The sequence below is a fragment of the Glossina fuscipes genome, unplaced genomic scaffold (assembly GCF_014805625.2).
Source record: "Glossina fuscipes isolate IAEA_lab_2018 unplaced genomic scaffold, Yale_Gfus_2 3, whole genome shotgun sequence".
Lineage (NCBI taxonomy): Eukaryota > Metazoa > Arthropoda > Insecta > Diptera > Glossinidae > Glossina > Glossina fuscipes.
The window spans coordinates 15227161-15246733 of NW_023998417.1; the positions used below are offsets into that span (position 1 = coordinate 15227161).

The following is a 19573-nucleotide window of genomic DNA, read 5'->3' on the forward strand; positions in this document are numbered from 1 at the left end:
ATTGTTTAATTGAATCACAAATGTTGTTTGTTTCATTCACTTATTGTTGTCCTGGTTGACACCAAATCTAGCAAACGTCTGTTCGAGAACACCTATTTTTGGTCTACTACTTCCGTGGCTCTTCTTTACGCGTAAAGCAAAAATTGAGCATCACTTAGAAGTTTCAGGCAAGTTATTAAGTTGAACAATGTGAACTCATTTTAAGCTCAGCACCCAGCAACACAAGTCCGAAATAAATTTAATAAAATTTCAAAATGCGTTTGTTTGTTGTTATGTACACCTGCTCCTAAGTGTAAGAAACTTTTCCATTCTTTAGTTAAGTTTTTTTGGACCTCCTCGCAGTAGATTTGCAAGTATTAAGTGGCCTGAAGCGACCAGTCACTAACGGGATGCGTCTTAGTTGTCAGGGGACAGAAACATAAGCAGTGGTGAGGCGGATCGAGTTTTAGCTAGTTTTTCACCATAAAGCCATATATAAAAAAAAAAAAAAATGCACCCGAAATGATAGAAAACTTAATTGCATTCCCATGGAGAATATGCAAAATGCTAGAATAAATGAAGTGAAATGCATGAAATAAAAGTGAACCGTCAACATATCTAACTTAAGCATTTTGTAATCTAGGGCAAAGAAGCAAAGAAAAAACTCCGTAACTTGCACATCTAATATCGAAACTAATAATGTAATGCAATGGAAACATTCTCTCTGCAATAGAAATCGCATAAAAAGCTAACTAAGTTTTTTTTGTAATAGTACGCTAACTTTGTCATGACCTTCATAAGGTTCGGTCGCACGTACGGGATGGACGTTACAGACACCGCAAGCATTACGAATCAATGCAAGATTGCTATGACTTTGGCAAGCCGCTCTCTCCCGTTTTGTCGAATATACAAAGTGAACGCCTTGCAAAGGCATACAATAACGCATTTGCCCGGAGGCGAAGAAGAAACAAACATGGAGAAGCAATCTGTTATATGTTATATGTAATGTATATAGAATGAGGTAAATCTCTGCTCTTTTTTTCGTAAAAAATCCTTAAATCGATTTGCCAATAGCCCTGGAGGAGATCATCTTTTTATTTCTTTCTATTTATCACTAAGCACGAAATAGGGTTAAATTGTAGGACTTTCTCAGAGCAGACATGCCTTATTGTGGTAATGTGCAAAATCGTAAAGCTAATAAATTCAAGGCGCTAGAATATGACGTATAAATATCTTCTAGGAGGGTCACATACATACAAGCCAATCAAATTTTGCGAGCACACTTCATATTACTATTTTTGAAAAGTTTTCGTTTATTGAACAATTTCTTGATACATGTGTTAAATTTTCTTATTTTTCCTTTTTATTTTTATCTTATGGGGATACTTTCTACCAGTTTTGTTGTCTCGTCAAATTCTTATAAATTGATTGTTTGTCGTTGGTTTGCATGTTAAGCACGTGACTATTGAAAGTTTTTCAACAATGTTCTGTTAAAAATGAAGCCCGTTTCATGTCTCTGAGTGTATAATAAACGACTTTTCTCCAAAGTGTGAATGAATGCGAGAAAAAGTTCTGTCGCTTTTTCAAAAATATTCTATCCCGAAAGTCTAGAAAGGCGACGTTAAAGGACTGCTTGCTTGTTTTACTCACAACTTATCTCACATGTTTCCGTCTATCCTTGTAATAGAGAAAAAAAAAAAAAAAAACACAATAATAAATAAATTCTATAATTCCGATTGTTTGGAGGATGGATCTTTTTGAAACGCGGAAGGGTCTTGCGGACTCCGTAAATTAAGGTCGATAAAAGAAAGCTCTTTAGATAAAGTAATCCGCTCCATCATGTTCCACTGACAAAGGAAATTAAAATAATTCTTATATGGGAACATTCATATGAAAAGAAAAGAGCAGCATAACTTTTCTCCCACCTAACAATATACAAAATAAGGTTTCTCGTACGCTTTTATTTATATTTCTACATACAAGTACTTTAGAGTTGCGGTAGGTTGGCTTCTCCTCTTTCTTTTTCCTCTTCTTTTTAGTATTATCAAAAACTTTGTGTAAACGCACGTGTAAGCGAAAATGTGTGTGTTCAAGTTTACATATATATGGATTCACACTCATAAACATTGTGTCGTACCAGTTGAACGGAATTTTATTTTGTGGTATAATTTGATTTGAGAGTTATTTGTAAAGAATATCGATTAGAGTTAAAATTGCCAAACAATTTTCTACGTTTCTCTTCTTCTGATTCAACTTTCTTTTTTATCGTTATTGCTATTCTCGCCATTATTGCTGTTGTTGCCATTATTGGCAATTGCAACATTAGAGCACTTATGTGGATGTTTGTTTGATGATAGATTTTAGAAATTGGCTAACATTAAATGTCGATTTGTGTGTTTTTTTGTTTCATTTTAAAATTCTGACACTGTAAATAGGTGTGTAAGGATAGAATCGATAAGTAAACTATTTACAAAATAAGTCGATCTTCTACGGACACATTTCCGGTGGCAATTACAATCATTATGTTTTTTTTTTTTTTTTTTTTTTCTTTAGTTTTCGTGTTTACTTTCATATCATTTGTTGATTAGTTTGGAAAGTGATTCCGAAGTGCACAAAATCCCAACCGCTGCCTCAACCTAGGTGCATACCATATATAGTAAATAAAGACAATTATGTAAACGTGTACAAACCTAGCCTTCGAAAGTACAGTCCAAGAGAACTGAGCAGTTGCTTTTAAAGCCGCTAGACACTAAAAACTACAGATGATTGGCTCGAAAAGAAAACTTAAATATTTAGAAATTTACAACTTCTTACACAAATAAGCTGCGACTTATTGTTGAATTAACTGAAACTGCTGTACTTGGCCGAAACGATCAGCTGCTAAGCAAGCATAATATCAGCTGAATACGGAAGTGCTTAACTGGAATACGACAGCGAAAGCAGACAAAGTGAGAAAGCTTCTCGCAAAGATGCAAATCAGTTTTAAAAATTCTTTCAAGGAACTTTCTCTCTTATGGATCAAGTGAGAGACATAGGTGGTAGCCGCGGGCTGGGTTAATAAGTCTTACGGGGCTATCCACAGCAATTAAAGCGGGGTCTACCGAACTAACAACTATGTTCAGGCCGATTGGATGTTGACTGGAAAGGGACTCCAACTATATTCAAAAATATTAGGCCGAGTTGTCTAACTCTCAAACATCACGTGAGCTTTTCGAGAACTTTTATAATAATAAAAATTTTTTTTAATATAATTTTTTCTAAAATTGGGAAAATAATTTTTTTCAAAATTATACTTGACTTGAAAATGGAAATATTTAATCGGGAATAAATTTGAATGTTTGTTTTAAGGACAAATATTTCAAAGCGACTTTAGGAAGTACACTATATACACTATGTTACGATGTATCGAATATCAAATCTGACTGTAATGCGACCAAACCCCTCGTTTAATCATCAACGATATATTTAGATTACTCCGCGATAATATGAAGATAGCACCAACTTTAGCTCCATTAAAGATTCATTACAAGTGGGAGACTTGAACTTGTTGACAAGATGTGAGACAAGAGGGAAAAGAGGGACTGACAGGGAAAGAAATTGTTGAATTGAAAATAGAATAGATCTAATAGCGCCCACGCGATGGAAGTCGAAAACTTAACACCGCCTGAAACGAATCTGACATAAGAAAAGATTCCTTATCGATTCTATTGGAAACTTCGCAGTCAGCTTAGGGGGGAAATCAAAGGATGCAATATCCAATAAGTCGCGGACAGATGGCTTTTATAAATTGGCGGGAAATGTACGTCGTGCCAATATTTTCTTTGTGTGTAAATATTGAAAAAAAATCTACGTTGATTGCAAGCGTATTTCTAGGCGTGATCTTTTTCCAATTGAAGCATTTCGATTAAACCTATCGCTTTAAATTTGGTTCAAATCTCCCATCTCCGACTTCATTTGGCTTCCAATTAACAAGTTGTATTCTTAAAGTAGTTTAGAGTAGTAGTTGTTCTAAAATTCTATTCAGTTGAACTAGACCGAAGTTAATCGCTTTGCCTAGGCAGAAACGCAATTTTCCTGCTTTTTAAAAAGTTTACGACCTGCTTTGTGCCTTGAAGGAATGTTGAAGATTTATTTAATTCAAAGATAGTTTTTGTTTTTATCTGCAAAATAATTGTCATATTCTACAGTTTGTAAATATCTGACAGATGCCAAATGCAATCCCGCCTTAGATGAGTAGTGCGTTGACAAAAGCTTTAGGAGAAACGAAGTCGTATCATATTTATGTAGATTTGTCTTATCCTATTTTCTGTTTGTTTTTCATTTCCTTTTATTGTTTCCCTTTTGTTTTACATATTTTACTTATTCAAATCTCATTATAAGACACCACTTGAACTTTGGTTATTGTCGTAAATTTTATAATATTATAATTTGTTGGGTGCACTCGTTTATAATTTTCATTTATTTTCATTCAATGTAAAGTTTGTCCTTTACAGGCGCGAGTCTTACTGGCACATACATATTTAGATGTTTTTGCAGTCAAATAAATTTTTTCTTACGCTTAAAAGATTTATTTTGAATCCTTTTTTCCCATTATTGTTATTTTAAGCGTACATTGTTAAGGGAAAAATACCGAGCAAATGAAAATTTCCCGCGTAGTTTAGCAAACGGAAATGACGAAAAAGAAGTGCTATTGCACACTATTCCAGCCATAACAATCAGCAAGCAACAGCAACTGCGGCAGCAACACATTCGTGGTTGGCATTTAAGGCCACAAACATTTATAAAGAACAGTCAACAAATACAACGGCACTAATGTGGTGAATGGGCGAAATATAAAACAGCGCGCAAAATTTCTATAAACTGAAAACTTTCTACGGTTCAGAGGGCGCGAAAATGGATTAACGCAAGTCGTTTTGAATTAAGCAGTATCCTCGCAGATTTATTTATATAAGCGAATTGGAAATTTTGACACAAAAAACTTTAACTTTCGCACGACACGCATACGCGTCTTAAATAAGGCATTTACCCACTATTTATTATTTGGAAACGTTTCGGTTGCCTTTAAAAAGACTCTGTACAATAGATATAACCCATATATGCAGACGTTTGCGTACATATGCGCACAAACGCAAACGAAAACATTTAAAATGAAGTAATTAAGAAAACTAAGATAAACAGAATATTTCACCAAAATACAATAAAAGGTTAACACAGCATGAATATGGCTATGAGCTTTTCACGCATAATAATAATCAAATTAGTTTTTTTCACATTTAATCCGATAAAATTCCAAACATTTACCATTTTTTGCTTTTTGTTGAAATTCCTCATACAATTTTTTCTTCACTAAATTGATTATTTTTTTATTAATTTTTTTTTTACGATCGTCGTATATCCTACTTTTATATTGCCGACCATTTCCAACAATGTATTGATCTCTTTAATCTAAAATGCCTGTGCACGCACACAGGTATTCGCATTTTCCAATTAGCTGACATTTCTGCAGCGTTTATCATGTTAACACTTTATTATTTTTTGCTTATTTTCTGTTTTTCTTTTTCTCTTTTTTGGAAAATACAAAAAACCACTACGCGTTATGCCCCGTCAACCGTTATATTACATCCATACGAGCGCACAACAAACACGAAACTAAGCTTTTATTATATTCAGAACAAATAAATTATGTTTCATTCCCTCACTGTTCACCGATGCTCTCGTTATATATTTTCTTATCACTACTGCTCTCTAAACTACTGCAATGATATAGGTAAACTTAACAGAATGTTATTGAGAAATGTTGTCATTGCTCAAAAAATGTTTTTTCACTCCTATTCACCAGGACGTCAAGTGCAGGACATGGAATTGAAATTCAACACTCTCCGAAAAACGTTAAGTGCTTAGCAGTAATAATTACTGTTAATTTTGCAGAACGTTTCACTACAAAATTAGCTTCATATACATATACATCTCTGATATATAAAATATTTATGTTTATGTTAAATGGAGTTTTTGCTAATTTAAGGAAAATATTTAATAGGTGTTTCAGTTTTTTATCATTTAACTCATGTTAATAGCTCGAAGAAAATTGCGTTTTTTTACATTCTTTCTTTAAAGCATGACTTAAAACCTTATTATCTACATTACATCTATAAGAGCTATTAGAGTTTTGAGACAGCACTTCAATTGTTTACGTCTAACCCTCCTATAACCTAGATATGAGTTGCAGCATGAGATTAACACATTTTTTTTTTATATGCAACTGCACTAACAAAAAACGCAACTTAATTTTATGTTACGCACCGAGTTTCGGACCGTTATCTGCTTTGAACTACAATTTCCTGTTTTTCCTTATTATAGACGTGTTTATGAGTTTATAAATTCCGTTTTAGCAGACTGATGAAATCTTCAAATTTCGTAAATATAAAATTCTTATTCTAACTGACACAGACGATTTAAATATCTAAAAATCATAGAATGGCGTGGGAAAAGCAATAGCACAATAATTTATTATTGATATACTGATACCATTTTTTCCGTTGACCAATTAATAAATAGTAAAAATTCAAACCTTCTCTTACTCACAAGGAAGGAAATCCCATTTTCAATTAAATTTCATATTGATAACTACGTACCAAAGAGTTTCGAAATCACTGCCATTTTTATAAAAGCCTTATATTAAAAGTTATCCAGGTCCTTACAATTACAGAGACATATGCAATGAATTTTCATCATATCAGCACCAGTTTATAAATCATAAAAATCAGTTATAATGAAGCAACACAACTGTTCTTATTGGCGTTTATTGCTATTCTTATATAACTGTTTAAAAGGCCTGAAGAATGCTGGCGGGGACGTAGCGTTCATAGCAGCAATGAGGGAAACTACACACACACATAATCCACCGACCATAAACGGATGCAAAATCCATAATAATAACAAAGAACAACCAACCCTCGCCCTCTGCATTCACTTCTTCATCCAAAGCGGAGACAATGACATTATTAGAATGTGTGTTCGGAAAATCAGATAAGACCGAGGCTAATTTAGCGAAAATTAAATGAAATTTGCTTCAGAACCAAAACAAATTTATAAAAACTAAATGTGAAACCAAAACAAGTGAGTAAAAACTACAACATGAATAGCAACATAACGACTAAGTTTCAATTCCAACAAATAAGAAAACTGCTTGCATTTTGAGACGAATTCTTGATACCCAGTACCCGGACTGTTTTCGTGAAGGTCTCAAAATTTTTCGTCTTTTGCGAGCTTGCCAGTCGGCCAAACTGAACTATCGTTCTTTTGTAGAATAAGTATTTGTCACGATTCGACATCAAGTATCGGCCCCAGGTCGCAAGACATCTTTTGACGACAAAATTATACATTTCGATGTGTGTTCAAGCAGCAGATGACAGGTAAAGAGAGAGGCATGCGGACTTAAATTGTCTTAATATCTAACACTGATAAATTGAAAAAATATCAGATCACTAGCTACCCTGAAATATGACAAAAACCAAAGGATATCTAGTACACCGGCACATTTTGATGGGGGTTAAGGAAAAAACTTCCCTTAATTCAGATAAAAACACATGCAAACACTTACACAAAAGAATGTAATTACCGTTAGGTGACATAAAATGACGCGACAGAGAAAAATTACAATTATGAGCTACAAAGGCCGAAAACTGTAACCAAAGCAAAACAAAAACACAACACAATAGTTAATGCAATTGCTGATGCTATTCATGCATTTACCTGAGCATATAATACACACGTATGCACACGGCCCAATGAAACAAATAGGACAAATTTAAAGCAAAAACGGATGTTGGCATTGTTTTTTTTTTTTTTACAACAACAACAAAACAACTCTCAAGTATTTTTATAGCATCAAGCCTTAGTAAAACTAACAGCTTTACAAAACAATGAGGTGTAAGCGTACAGGCTGCGAAGGTGTAAGCAAACAAATGATTTTATTTGTAAATGTGGTAGTCTTGTGTATCTTTCTGAAGTAGATTAGTAAGAGCTTTCAGCTTTAGATGATATGTTCAGCAAACTATACATGTGTAAACATAACACAACCGATATTATGTAAGACATAAGTAAATTTTGCAATAGACTTTCCTACATTATTTTGTAGCAGTGATGCACATAAATGCAAGCAATAAAATCTGTCGCGAGAATCGATATATAATTTTATACACTCTGCGAGCATTCCGATATACTTTTAAGGTACATTTATTCTTGTTTTGCGTAAGATTCAACGACGACTTATGTATGTTCGTCTGTCGGTCCGAAAGTGGTCAAAAAGCTGCACCTCTCGTCGTATCCTCTTTCTTAAGTCTGAATGATTAACATTTAAAAAATTTGAGCGAAAATTTACTTATAATGTAGGTTGATTGGGAGCTAGCTATAAACGCTATACCAAAAAAACTTGAGAAAAACGGAGAAAACTTGTATGAAGTAGCAATTTCTTCGATAATTGTATTTGAGTTGGTAGTTTGCAATTTTTGTGAAAGAGCATGCCATGGAAGACCTAAAAATGAACAAGCGCCAAATCTCGCGTCCACCATTCGCTGCCAACACCTGGGCTGCGCTGAACGAAGTCGTATCTTCTGATAAGTCCTATGACATCTTTATATGATGTCATCGTTTGAAATAAAATATGGTACTGAACCGAAATGCGCTGGAAACTTGTGTTATATCGCAAATTTCACAAAGGTCTTCTCAAGAAATTATATGCTTGAAATTGCGAACCCTTTGAAGATATACTTTCCGTAAATGTCACTACACAAAGAGGGGACGGATTTGCTGCAGGGCTTGGTCAAAGCTTAAACGCGAAACTTTATTCTATTGCTAAGAACAAAAAATCAAAAACTGTTCTGGATAATGATAAAAGACGGAATACGTTGACGTGAGCTGAAAGAGATATCTTCCGAAACACAAGTATTGATGTGAAATGTGTCGGGAATGTTTACTAGGCTGATGTAAATATTCGTTCCAAGCACTTTAATGCTTATCTCTATGAGTAGAAGCGGATGTGTACTGCTTTGCTTTTTGAAAAAAATTGAATTGTTTCGACAAAGGATGAGAAATACTATTAAGAAAAGCGAAAATTTTGCATTCATGCACGCGATTATAGCACGCTGCGTAAATACGCTCTAATACCGATGGACAAAAGAAGAAATATCTCGTGGAAAACCTACTCGAAGTGTAAGTGAAAACTAACTTTTACTTAACATTAGAGTAGAGTGCAAGCTATAAAGAAAAAAACAATGTCATAAACAACGTAAAGGACCTTCGAAATATGTGGCAAACAAAAAAAGATATTTTCAACTAAATGAGTAAGCATAGCACATGCATCGCAAATATGTGCACATAAAATACTTGAAATGATGTCTTCGCACGATATAGAAACTTTTGAGCACTTTGGGCAACAAAGTGTGAAAGAGTCAACCAGATCGTTAACGTGAATATGTATTAATGACAAGGATCAAATACGCACTCCACCGCACTTCATTGGGTTCCATACGCGTCGCATGCACATAATGACAGAACGCCCTTCTTATGTTAAAAACTATGAAAATAATGCTCAACTATAGATATAAATATATGTTATGTATGTGCGCGATGAAATAAATTTACAAAATCGCACTTAAATACTAAAAAAACGCATTGAAGATATAACATGAGCACGTGCACGGGCAGACATATGGTTGAGTAGAGCAAGAGTGCACTTCAGCATCTATACTGATGTCTGTATGTTCGTGTACATATACGAATTTCAACAGATGCCATAAGGCAAGTGTATAGCTTTTCTTCATTCATACATATATATATATATATATATTTTTATTTTTTTGTATTTTTTGTTGAGAAAAGTCTCATATCGTAAAGATTACTATAGCAATTCATTTCTCTTTTTGTTTTTTTTTTTCTCTTTTTTGGTAATTGATATTCGAGGATGTGTGTCTATGGTATGTTATTTGTATATACACAACATCCAAAAATGTTATTGAGTAGACTATCGTAGCATTGACCCAACCGTATATACGTGAACCTATTATCTCACTTTCTTCAAAACCTACACATATCACGGCAAATAATGGATATGTGGAAGGAGCGACATCGGACATGGGTAAATCGAATCTCTTGATACACGTAACCTATGCAATCCCTGAAGCTTATATATGAGTATTACAAACGACGAAGCAAACAAGTATGGCTTCATTCTACATCACGGAATATAAAAAGCACATACACTATGTCTATCTTGGAACAATGACCTCGACGCCATTGGGAAATTTTCTAATTGTGAATTTTTAGCAAATATTTATTAGTTATTGCGTGTTGAGAATTTCAAAACGTGGTTTCACTTGTTTTTCTGCTCGCAAATAATGTAAAGATTTTACTTGCCGCTAGTTTAGACAAAGAAGCAAAATAGCTTGGATGAGAAGACAAAATATATTGGACAAAGAAGGGCATACAAGAATATAATACTTTTGATGTGGCAGTTATGTTATGTTATGCTACAGCAATAGTCGAAAAACGAGTGATTTATTGCAGTCTACTTTCTGGCGTATGCTTTAAGCAATAAATCACTGTCAAACATCATTGACATTGCCTTGCAATCAAAACGAAACGCATACGAACAACTGTTGTTGCGTTTCTAATTTTTTTCATCGTGAAGCCTCTTTGTTTGTTACACTAACATATACATATGTTATAGAGAAAATTTAGGACGATATAAAACTGGGCGTCCACGGTTGTGCGTATATTTATAAGCCTTAATGCGTCGTTTAACGCCTCCCGTAGATTAGTGCTAATGTTTCCTTCAATTTTTTACATTTTATTTTCGAACGCAGCATGCCATTTCTCAACAAACACATATGTACGTATGTATGGATATATATATGTATGCATACTTATTGCTTTAATATTCAGTTATGTGCGTTCCTGTGATGATTTCCCGCTTAGCTTCAATATTTTGTTGCTAATTTGCAGGCAAGACGGCTAATTTGCGTTCACATATTGCGGCGCCTGCGACAGGAGTTAGGTTTGTGTATGTGCCTACATGCGGTTCTTTTTTTTTTTTTTTTTTGAAATATTATTAAACATCTGTCTTATTTTGGTATTCGTTTGTCGCTGTGTTATTACTGTAACATTATTATTGTCTAGAGACTCGCTGAGTACAACGAATGTAGAAAATCTTAATAGCAGCCGAAAAGGGCTCATGCTGATAAACTCTATACACACGCACAAGAATAATACTCAATTCCCTATTAACATTACTTTAAAATGAAAAATAAATCCCAAAAAGGGTTTGAATTTAAATTAAAAACGAAAACATCAATTAATTTGATTGTGGAAGCGAGGCTTCACACGCTTTTTCACACATCTCTCCACATTTTCCATGAAATTTACTTATAGATATTCTCGTGCACGAATGTCCTTCCGACATCTGAACGACAAAAGGCCACAAAAACTAACCTTTTCAACCCTTTGCAGGTATCATAATAACGTTTTCAATAATAAATGCCAACATATTATTATTATTATTATTATTATTATGAATTTCGCCAGGCAAATAAATTCTAAGACTAAACTCTTAAAAGCACTAGCATCTAAGGCTATTGGCTTTTATTAAAAACTCTACCGCACTTGAGGAGATTCGAACCTACGACCATTGACTTGCTAGTCGAGATTCCTCGCCTTCGGCTACTCAGAAATGCCAACATAAACCTCTGATGAGGTCTTAAAACGTTAGAAGAAAAACAAACAACAAAAATTGCGAGCTTGCAAGCGTTGAACTGATCGAAACTATTCTTACGTTTACCTGTTAACAACTATGTGAGCCGTAAGGTGCAGTTCAGTAATCTTCTAATCTTCTAATCTGCGTTGTGAAGTAATCTTCTTTTTGTGGTGAGCACGCATGGTGTTCTGATAAACTGTGGAGTGTACTTTTATAAGGAGATGCACTAAGACATCGACATTGAATGTAGAATGTTCCTATGATCCGGGTAGAAGGTCTTAAAGACGTTAACCAGTTTACTCAGTTCAGCTTTAATACAGCGGAAAAGCCTTTACGACGAAGTGTGACATTTTTTTGGAGGGTTGTAGCGTGACTTTATAAATGTTCATAATAATTTTTTATAGATTGCGATCTACAATAAAGTTATACTGTTCATATTCAATGAAAAGAAGCAAAAGATTTTCATTTTAAAATTATTTTTTTTGTAGTAAAACTTCTCGAGCGTTAACTGCGACATTACCAGAGAAACGAACCTAATTGGCAAAGCTATTCTCTCTGCCCGTGCAGATAAAGAAACTTTCGCTTAGTGTTAAGTTGTAAACCTTTGACAAAATAACATATTTTTCCACCCGTTATGTATTCTTTATGGGCTGTAGCAGATATCGGTTTGGAGTGCGAAAAGCGAAAAAAAGTAAAAACTTTTTCATAAAATTTATTTCCCACATAGATGGTATGTATGTATATATGTTATAGATTCGCCTTAAAGCATACATTTTAGTTCTTATTAATTTATTTAATTTTATCATTAACTTATGTTTTTTGTTTTGGTAATCATTTTTTAATTAAACATTTACGCATTTTCTCGTATACTATATAACAAGTCTAATATCTCTGAACAACTTCACCATAATATCAAACATTAGGGGAACAATGTCGTAAACCATATTGATTATAAAGTTTTAGAGAATCCTTGTTCATGTGTGCGTGCATAATGATATTATATAACTCAAAACTTACTTTTTGAAAAGTTTCCTTAATTTTTGTAAATTTTAATTTTGATTCAAAAATAATTTTTTTTCTTTTCGGTCAACATTAAGCGGACATATCTGTAACAATGAGTTTCCTATGGACCTAGCTTTCAACAGTAAGTGGTTTCCTGAAATTATTTCAAAAATTACATGGTGCACATGTATTTTATATATAGTCATAGAAATACACACACACATCTATATATATATATATATATATATATATATATATATATATATATATATACACATATGTACATGTACAAATTCGTCTCATAGTTAATAGTAATAGTTTTCTAACAACAGTTTTCTTTTTTCCTGGCAACTAATTAAATTGTTTTTAAAACATATGTTTAATGTTGAAAACTACTTGAGTTAAAAGCTTAAAAGTTGCATGAAAATTTTTGAACAAAATGGTATGAAAGTAACAAGGAGCACATGTACGCCCCAAAAATGCATAAATATATGCATAAATATATATGTACTTTTGAGTATTAGTTACTAGATTTGCATGCATGCATGCATGATGAATACGTCAGAGTCGCAGTAGCTAACTAACAAAGTCCGTGTGCCCGTATACACTCACACATGCATACATAGACGCAGTTATTAGAATTATGGAGAGAAATAACATGACGAAGAAGAAGAATGAGAGGGAAGATTGAAATACTCTTCATATGTATGAGCGTTCATGTCTATATATATATATATATATGTTTGTCTGTCTGTCTGTCTGTTTTGTGTATGGGGAAATTAATGCAGAGAAATAATACACAACAAAAATCTAAAAAATTTGTTAACAAATTTTTTCCCATTACGGTTTGTTTGGTCTATTTTATATGACACAAATATACATACGCAACTCCACATATATATATATATATATATAGGTACATATATATTGTGTACATTCGTTCGTTTATCTGTCTTTCAGTTTGCGTGCTCTATATTATATGTTGTATATGTGCGCTTAGGTTTTAGGCTACGCCAACGGTAGTTGTGATCATAATGATAACTGCAGATTTTGTTCGTGTCGTTTATTGTTTGCGCTATTTTAACCGCATTACATTCGAGTGAGTGTGCAACTTTGTCTACTGTATGTACGGCCGTGTCGTATTTAATAGTAAATTGTGGCCGGTCTGTTGGTCATTTCGTTTTGTTAACTAACTTACTGGAACATGTTGTTATTGTCCTTATTTTACTTACGGCCTGAAAAATGTTCAATTTCCCTGAGCTCTTTGAAAATGAAAAACAAAACACACAAGAACGAATGCTTAGAGTGTGTGCGCCTGTTCGTAAATTAATTCTGTTAGAGCTCAAAGTCTAACAGGTTAAGCACCCAAGGAAATTAGTAAAATGTGCCTCAATTAGCGAGTCTTTTATTATTGTTTCCGCTGAATTTCTTAGAGACAATTATCGCAATTCTCGTTTTCAAATGTATATTTGTACGTACGTCGTTTCGGTTAACATACAAAACCACATCCTTATTAAGATATACTTAGTGTTAATAAAGAAGGAGAGGATCCAATTTCCTAGCGACAGCACTTATTTACATAATTAAGTATCTACTAAGAGGCGACAATTAAGCAGAGTAATTTTTTGGATTAGAATACATTACGCAGTAATATATGTTCAATCCGCATGGAGGATGGAATGTCAAATCGTTCTAAAGAACAAATCTGATCAGTTATCCTCAATTCGTTTTGAGTTAGTAAGTGAATCGGAAAACTTTGGAAAAAAAAAACTTTAGCCGTTTCAATCGACTAAAGAATTTCCCGACCACAACCGCGACAGATCATTTCATATTCATTTATTCATATTCATTTATTTCATTTATTTACTACGCTTTCCAATCGCTCAAGCCAACCGCCTGTCTTCCTTTCTTGCGTCTCGTAACATTAGTCAGTCAAATCACAAAAAATCCACGCCTATTACATAATACTTTGCATTTTTCTACTGGCAAAGGCGGGAGCAAGTGTCGATTTCCCAATCGCCGAACTTTTAGCTTTACCATAAGGTTTATGTCTCATTCGAGTGAAATCTCCCTTGTGCTTAACATTTCTTTACAGAATAATGTTAAATGCGCCCAAGTCCTAAACATGAAAATGGTAAACCCGCACGCAACAGTATGTTGATGGTAGACTGCGAGACCACGTTGGTATGAAGCACCGTTGTGATCTTCATGTATACAGTTGTGTGGGGAACAAAATTGCATTCTTCCAAAGCACATGGAAATTTCGCTTATAAAGGGACGCTTTTTGCTTATTGAACTTTTTAAGTGCGCATTGATCGTATTCGTCTATCATTTGTCGGCGATAGACAATTTAAGCTAAAACGAAAACATATGGTCGCCTTTATTCTTCATTCATGACCAGATGAAGCCGATTTTCCAATTGTCAGAAAACTAATGTCATTTGGTTTTATTTCATAAAACTATGTGTTTTCGATTAATTTTTTGAGGTCAAAATGTTTCTGATTCGATTATTGTTTCAAAATTGCTTGATGAAAGGAGTCACAAGACGTGACTTTCGCACGCAACGTCCAGCCATGGCCAAGGTGAGCTAAGTAAAAATTGCAAAGTTTTCAAGGGATTGGAAGGGACGGAAGTGCAACTACTAGCACATAATAGGGAAGAATATTTCGTATTTGAAAGTGAAAGGCGCAACTGCGAAATGCAAAGGTCGTTCGGTCGTTCTTATCAATTGAAAATTTTGGGCAACGATGAAATTATTTTATTATTATTTATATTTTATTTAGTGGATTTGCAAATAGATGTTATTGTATTCCGCCAATTCTGTTTTACAAGGTTGGTGATAGACTTCCTTCGATGGCGTTATTTGAGGATTCACTACAAAATGAAATTAACATCCGAGAACTGACCTCGAACAAGAAGACTATTATTTTTGGTGTTCATGGAGCTTTCACACCCGACTGCTCTAAGGTCATATATGTTCTTATCTACACGGCGGCGCGTAAATTAAATTTAATTTAATCTATTTTTAGATCCATTTGCCCGGGTTTGTCGTCTCAGCAAACTATTTGAAGAGCATACTAAATGTTCATGAAATAATTTGCATTTCAGTTAACGATCCTTTTGTTATGTCAGTTTGGGGTGAGGAACATGGCGCCGGTGGAAGAATTCGCATGTTGGCAGATCCTTCAGGTGATTTCGTTCAAGTTTTGGATCTTGCTATGAACTTGCCAGCGTTGGGAGGTTTACGTTCAAAACGTTTCTCAATGATAGTAGGGGATACAAAGGTCCTAAAATTGAACGTTGAACCCGATGGCACTGAACTTGGTTGCTCATTGGCCCAAAATATTGTGAAGAGTGGCATAAATTAAATAGTGTATAAATTTAAAAATTAAATAAACGTTTGTGCATTGCAAGAGACGAATGGACAAGTTTTGCTAAAATTCCTGCAACAATTATCCTCCAGTCTAAAGTGCCAGGTTGGCATTGCCCATTCGCTGGCGAACGGGTGCATCGAATGTAAGTGTACCAAATGTAAGTTTGAATTAAAATTTTGAAAAATTGTCCTTCGATTACTTAATAACAGACACAAGTGTCATAAGTTCCGCTTAGGTGTTAAAGGGATTTATTAAGGATTCGTCCGTTTCATTAAAAATTTAATCATTAACCTTCATTTTTTAGTTATGAATAAGCTGATTTATGATTTATTTGCATATACGTATAATAATGAAAGTCATGCAAATGCATGCTGCCTTTCCACGAGTGCAAAATTCTGGACGAAAAATAACTAAATCTAACAAAAATCCTTTAATACCCTTGCCAATGGTATTGGCATGTTTTGTGCACATGCATGCATACGCAGTCCATTAAAATAGTTACAAATACATGTGGACGTTGCCTGGACGGAACATGTGTATATGTGGACACACTTAGTTGGGCCCTATACGTACGTAACATGCGTATGAATAAATATTAATTCTTTACACATTTAACCTAACATCCAGTCATATGTATTTGCACAATATTCACAGATATGTTATAGATATGTATATAGACGTATGTATGCATCCTGTCTTGCCTGTGCATATATTTGTTAATATATATATATATATATGTATGTATGTCTCATCAAAGCAACAGTTGCACCCTTGTGTGTTAAATAAGTGCAGTCTATCGAAATTGGCTTTTATTGGCATTATCTCTATTATTCAGCGACAATTAATGGTTTTTCGCTGCTTACAAGCACACATGCATTTATTTAACGTTTCGCGTCGTTTTTCTGAAATAAAGAAATAAAACCCCGACAGCACCCATCCTCAGAACAACCCTGCACTTATTCAGATTTGAAAAATAAAATTGCGCGTATGTTTTATACTATTGTTGTCATTATTACCAATTTCGTTTCGTTTGCGTCGCAGATTGAGCAAAAAAAAAAACATAACAACAAGTTATAAAAAAATGTCAAAAAATCAGCAAAAGCGACAGCACATGGAATCCATTCCTCGTATCAAATAATGCGCACACAATGCAATTATCGTGTTGCAGGGGTTGTTTGATGCTCATCTCATTGTTGAATATTCGATTTGATATTTTTTTTTTTTTATTTTTTTTTTTTATTTTATTTAATACGGTTTTTGTTCCTTTATTCGTTTAACACATTTCTACTTCATGTCAACATAAATGTTTTATTATGCAGATTTGTTCTGCCATATTGCTCATTATGGCTTGCACATGTACCTTACATTAGTTGAAAATATTTATTGATGGTGTGTTGCTGTAGTTGTTACTGTTTGTTAGGAAAAACCGCTGCGTGACAGATGTTTTTAATCAGTTGCGTACCTAAGTGCGTTATGATTTTTTTTGCTGTCAACTTTTTACGGTTTTACGAAAATAAATGAAAGTATTAATTAGTGAACAGATAAATGCTAATCCCTAAGGGCGTGAGCGAGCAGCAATTATTTTCTATTGTGAAATAAGAACGATAAGCAATAGGCGAACCAACTCGAGCTTGAACGGTATTTTTAATATCCACCACCCATATATCGATTTTTTTGGAAAAGAAAGAAAGCAAGTTTACATTCATTGGGGCTGTTCAGAACTATATCTACAGTGGACAGTGAATGAAAATATTTTGCGGCAAATTTCAGTTGCTTATCCACTATTATAAAAGGGACAATATAATGCAAGAAATGTTGAAGCCTCTGTTGCCTACATATGTTGGCATTCATTTCAATAAATTCTCTTATTCTTATTTTAAAACTCACCAGCTTATCACTGAAGATTCCTCGGTGATATAATATCGATGATAACGATCGATGGGATCACAACTTCTGCATTGGTATGGATTTTGAGTTAATCCAAGACAAAAAAGGCAGATTGACAGAGTACTTCCCCACATAGCTTATGCTGTGGAAGAAAAGAAAAACTTATAAATAGAAAATCTCGTAAAAATTTTAAAAACAACTTGCAAAGTATACCAAATAAATATCGATTTTGAAATGGGGATTAAAATTCAAGTTCAATGCAAATGGCGCCCAGACAACTCTTCGAAAGGTGTGTCATAGTAAGTGTCTTGAAATCATTTACAAGTTGCTGAAGTAATTACTCATATGATAAAAGTTCAAACTTAGCAAACTTTAGCAACGCCTGCACGTCGACCAGAATAACAGCAGATCTGGTTAATGAACGACGCTACATTATTATAACCCTCCCAGAGGCTAGTATTATTGAGGTCAATGTCCTGCTGTGATTGCTATCCCTTTTAGCGACGGACCTTATATTTTGTAGGCGGATTCTTTTTTTTTTATGGGAGCGTATAAGTTTCTACTGCTGGTAGTTATCGTACTATAAAGCTTCCCCGTCGTCAGTCAACACAGGTTTAAGTGAGTTAACGCAAAACATATTGAAAACCTCTTACATGTCGCTAACTTACCGTAACGTAGAATTGTAACGTGCAACGTAGTGTAAACCACACTTTTATTGTACCAAGCGACATTTGCATCGCCCGTCTTTATAAATTTGACAAGAAATCGATTTCATCGAATAAATCGTTAAACGATATATCCTCAGTTTTTCTGTATAAATTCCTGACTGCGGGATATCGTTTAGATGCGTTTAACTGACAAAGCCTAGGTGTGTGAAAGTGATCGTCAAGCAACACTAGCATCATTCTAATATTATTGTCAGGTTTTTAAGCTGAGTAACATAACATACGAAAAAGATCAATCAGCTCCTAAGAATCAATTAAGAACAATTGGACAAAGTTGTTCATCAAAGTTGTTTGCTTCAATCAACTCATCCAGTTAGCCAATAAAGCGAACCCCAAACTAAAATATAAATTACGCCAGAATAGAAAATGTTTTGCTGGTCGGTCCACGACGACGATCAAAATCCGCCAATCAAGAATGAGAATAACGAAATATTCTTTCAACATCAATGTTATCAGTTCGTTTAGTTACATTACGGTTGAGAAGGTTGTAAAATTGGCGATTTACGATCGAGCGACTATAACAACGCGGCGAATGCGAACATGTTGTGAAAACATTAGAGTCTTGCACAAAGTATTTAATTTGTTGCATAGTTATAGACCATCAATAATGATGCGGAAATATTTAAAAAGCTTTTCAGATTTAAAACCTTCTCGTATGAAACATAAACAAATTAAAACAAATTTGCAAGTTTAGACATTAAGAGCAAAAAAATGATAAGCATACCGCGATGTTACATTGTATAAAATTTGTTACTCAAATAGTTGTCACATAAAATTAAAATCAAACGAGGGAAATGAGTATACAATGAAAAGGATGCCCTTAACTTGCCTGTTACACACTCGTACAATGCCTGTAA

General features: G+C 34.1%; 2 protein-coding genes across 7 annotated transcripts in view; one reads left to right on the forward strand and one right to left on the reverse strand.

The window, feature by feature from the left end:
• LOC119634370 (tyrosine-protein phosphatase 99A) overlaps nucleotides 1-19573 on the reverse strand; it is a 307831-nt gene that overhangs the window by 167263 nt on the left and 120995 nt on the right. For 4 of the 6 annotated variants that reach the window (XM_038028466.1, XM_038028462.1, XM_038028468.1 and 1 more), the window contains one exon: nucleotides 17992-18133. The gene's annotated coding sequence lies outside the window, so the exon portion shown is untranslated. Of the gene's footprint in view, nucleotides 1-4590; nucleotides 4613-5280; nucleotides 5649-17991; nucleotides 18134-19573 lie in introns of those variants that run through there. The other 2 variants (XM_038028464.1, XM_038028465.1) reach the window with 2 other exon arrangements.
• On the forward strand, nucleotides 15304-16108 carry LOC119634596 (peroxiredoxin-5, mitochondrial-like). The gene is made up of 3 exons (XM_038028845.1): nucleotides 15304-15312; nucleotides 15563-15697; nucleotides 15760-16108. The coding sequence occupies exons 1-3, from the start codon at nucleotides 15304-15306 to the stop codon at nucleotides 16096-16098; spliced, it is 483 nt and encodes a 160-aa protein (XP_037884773.1). The 3' UTR covers nucleotides 16099-16108.

What these genes read in the sequence shown, in the direction of transcription:
- LOC119634596 (XM_038028845.1), top strand. An exon ending in TCACACCCGACTGCTCTAAG is followed by an intron (nt 15,698 to 15,759) that starts GTCATATATGTT and finishes ATCTATTTTTAG; the next exon opens with ATCCATTTGCCCGGGTTTGT.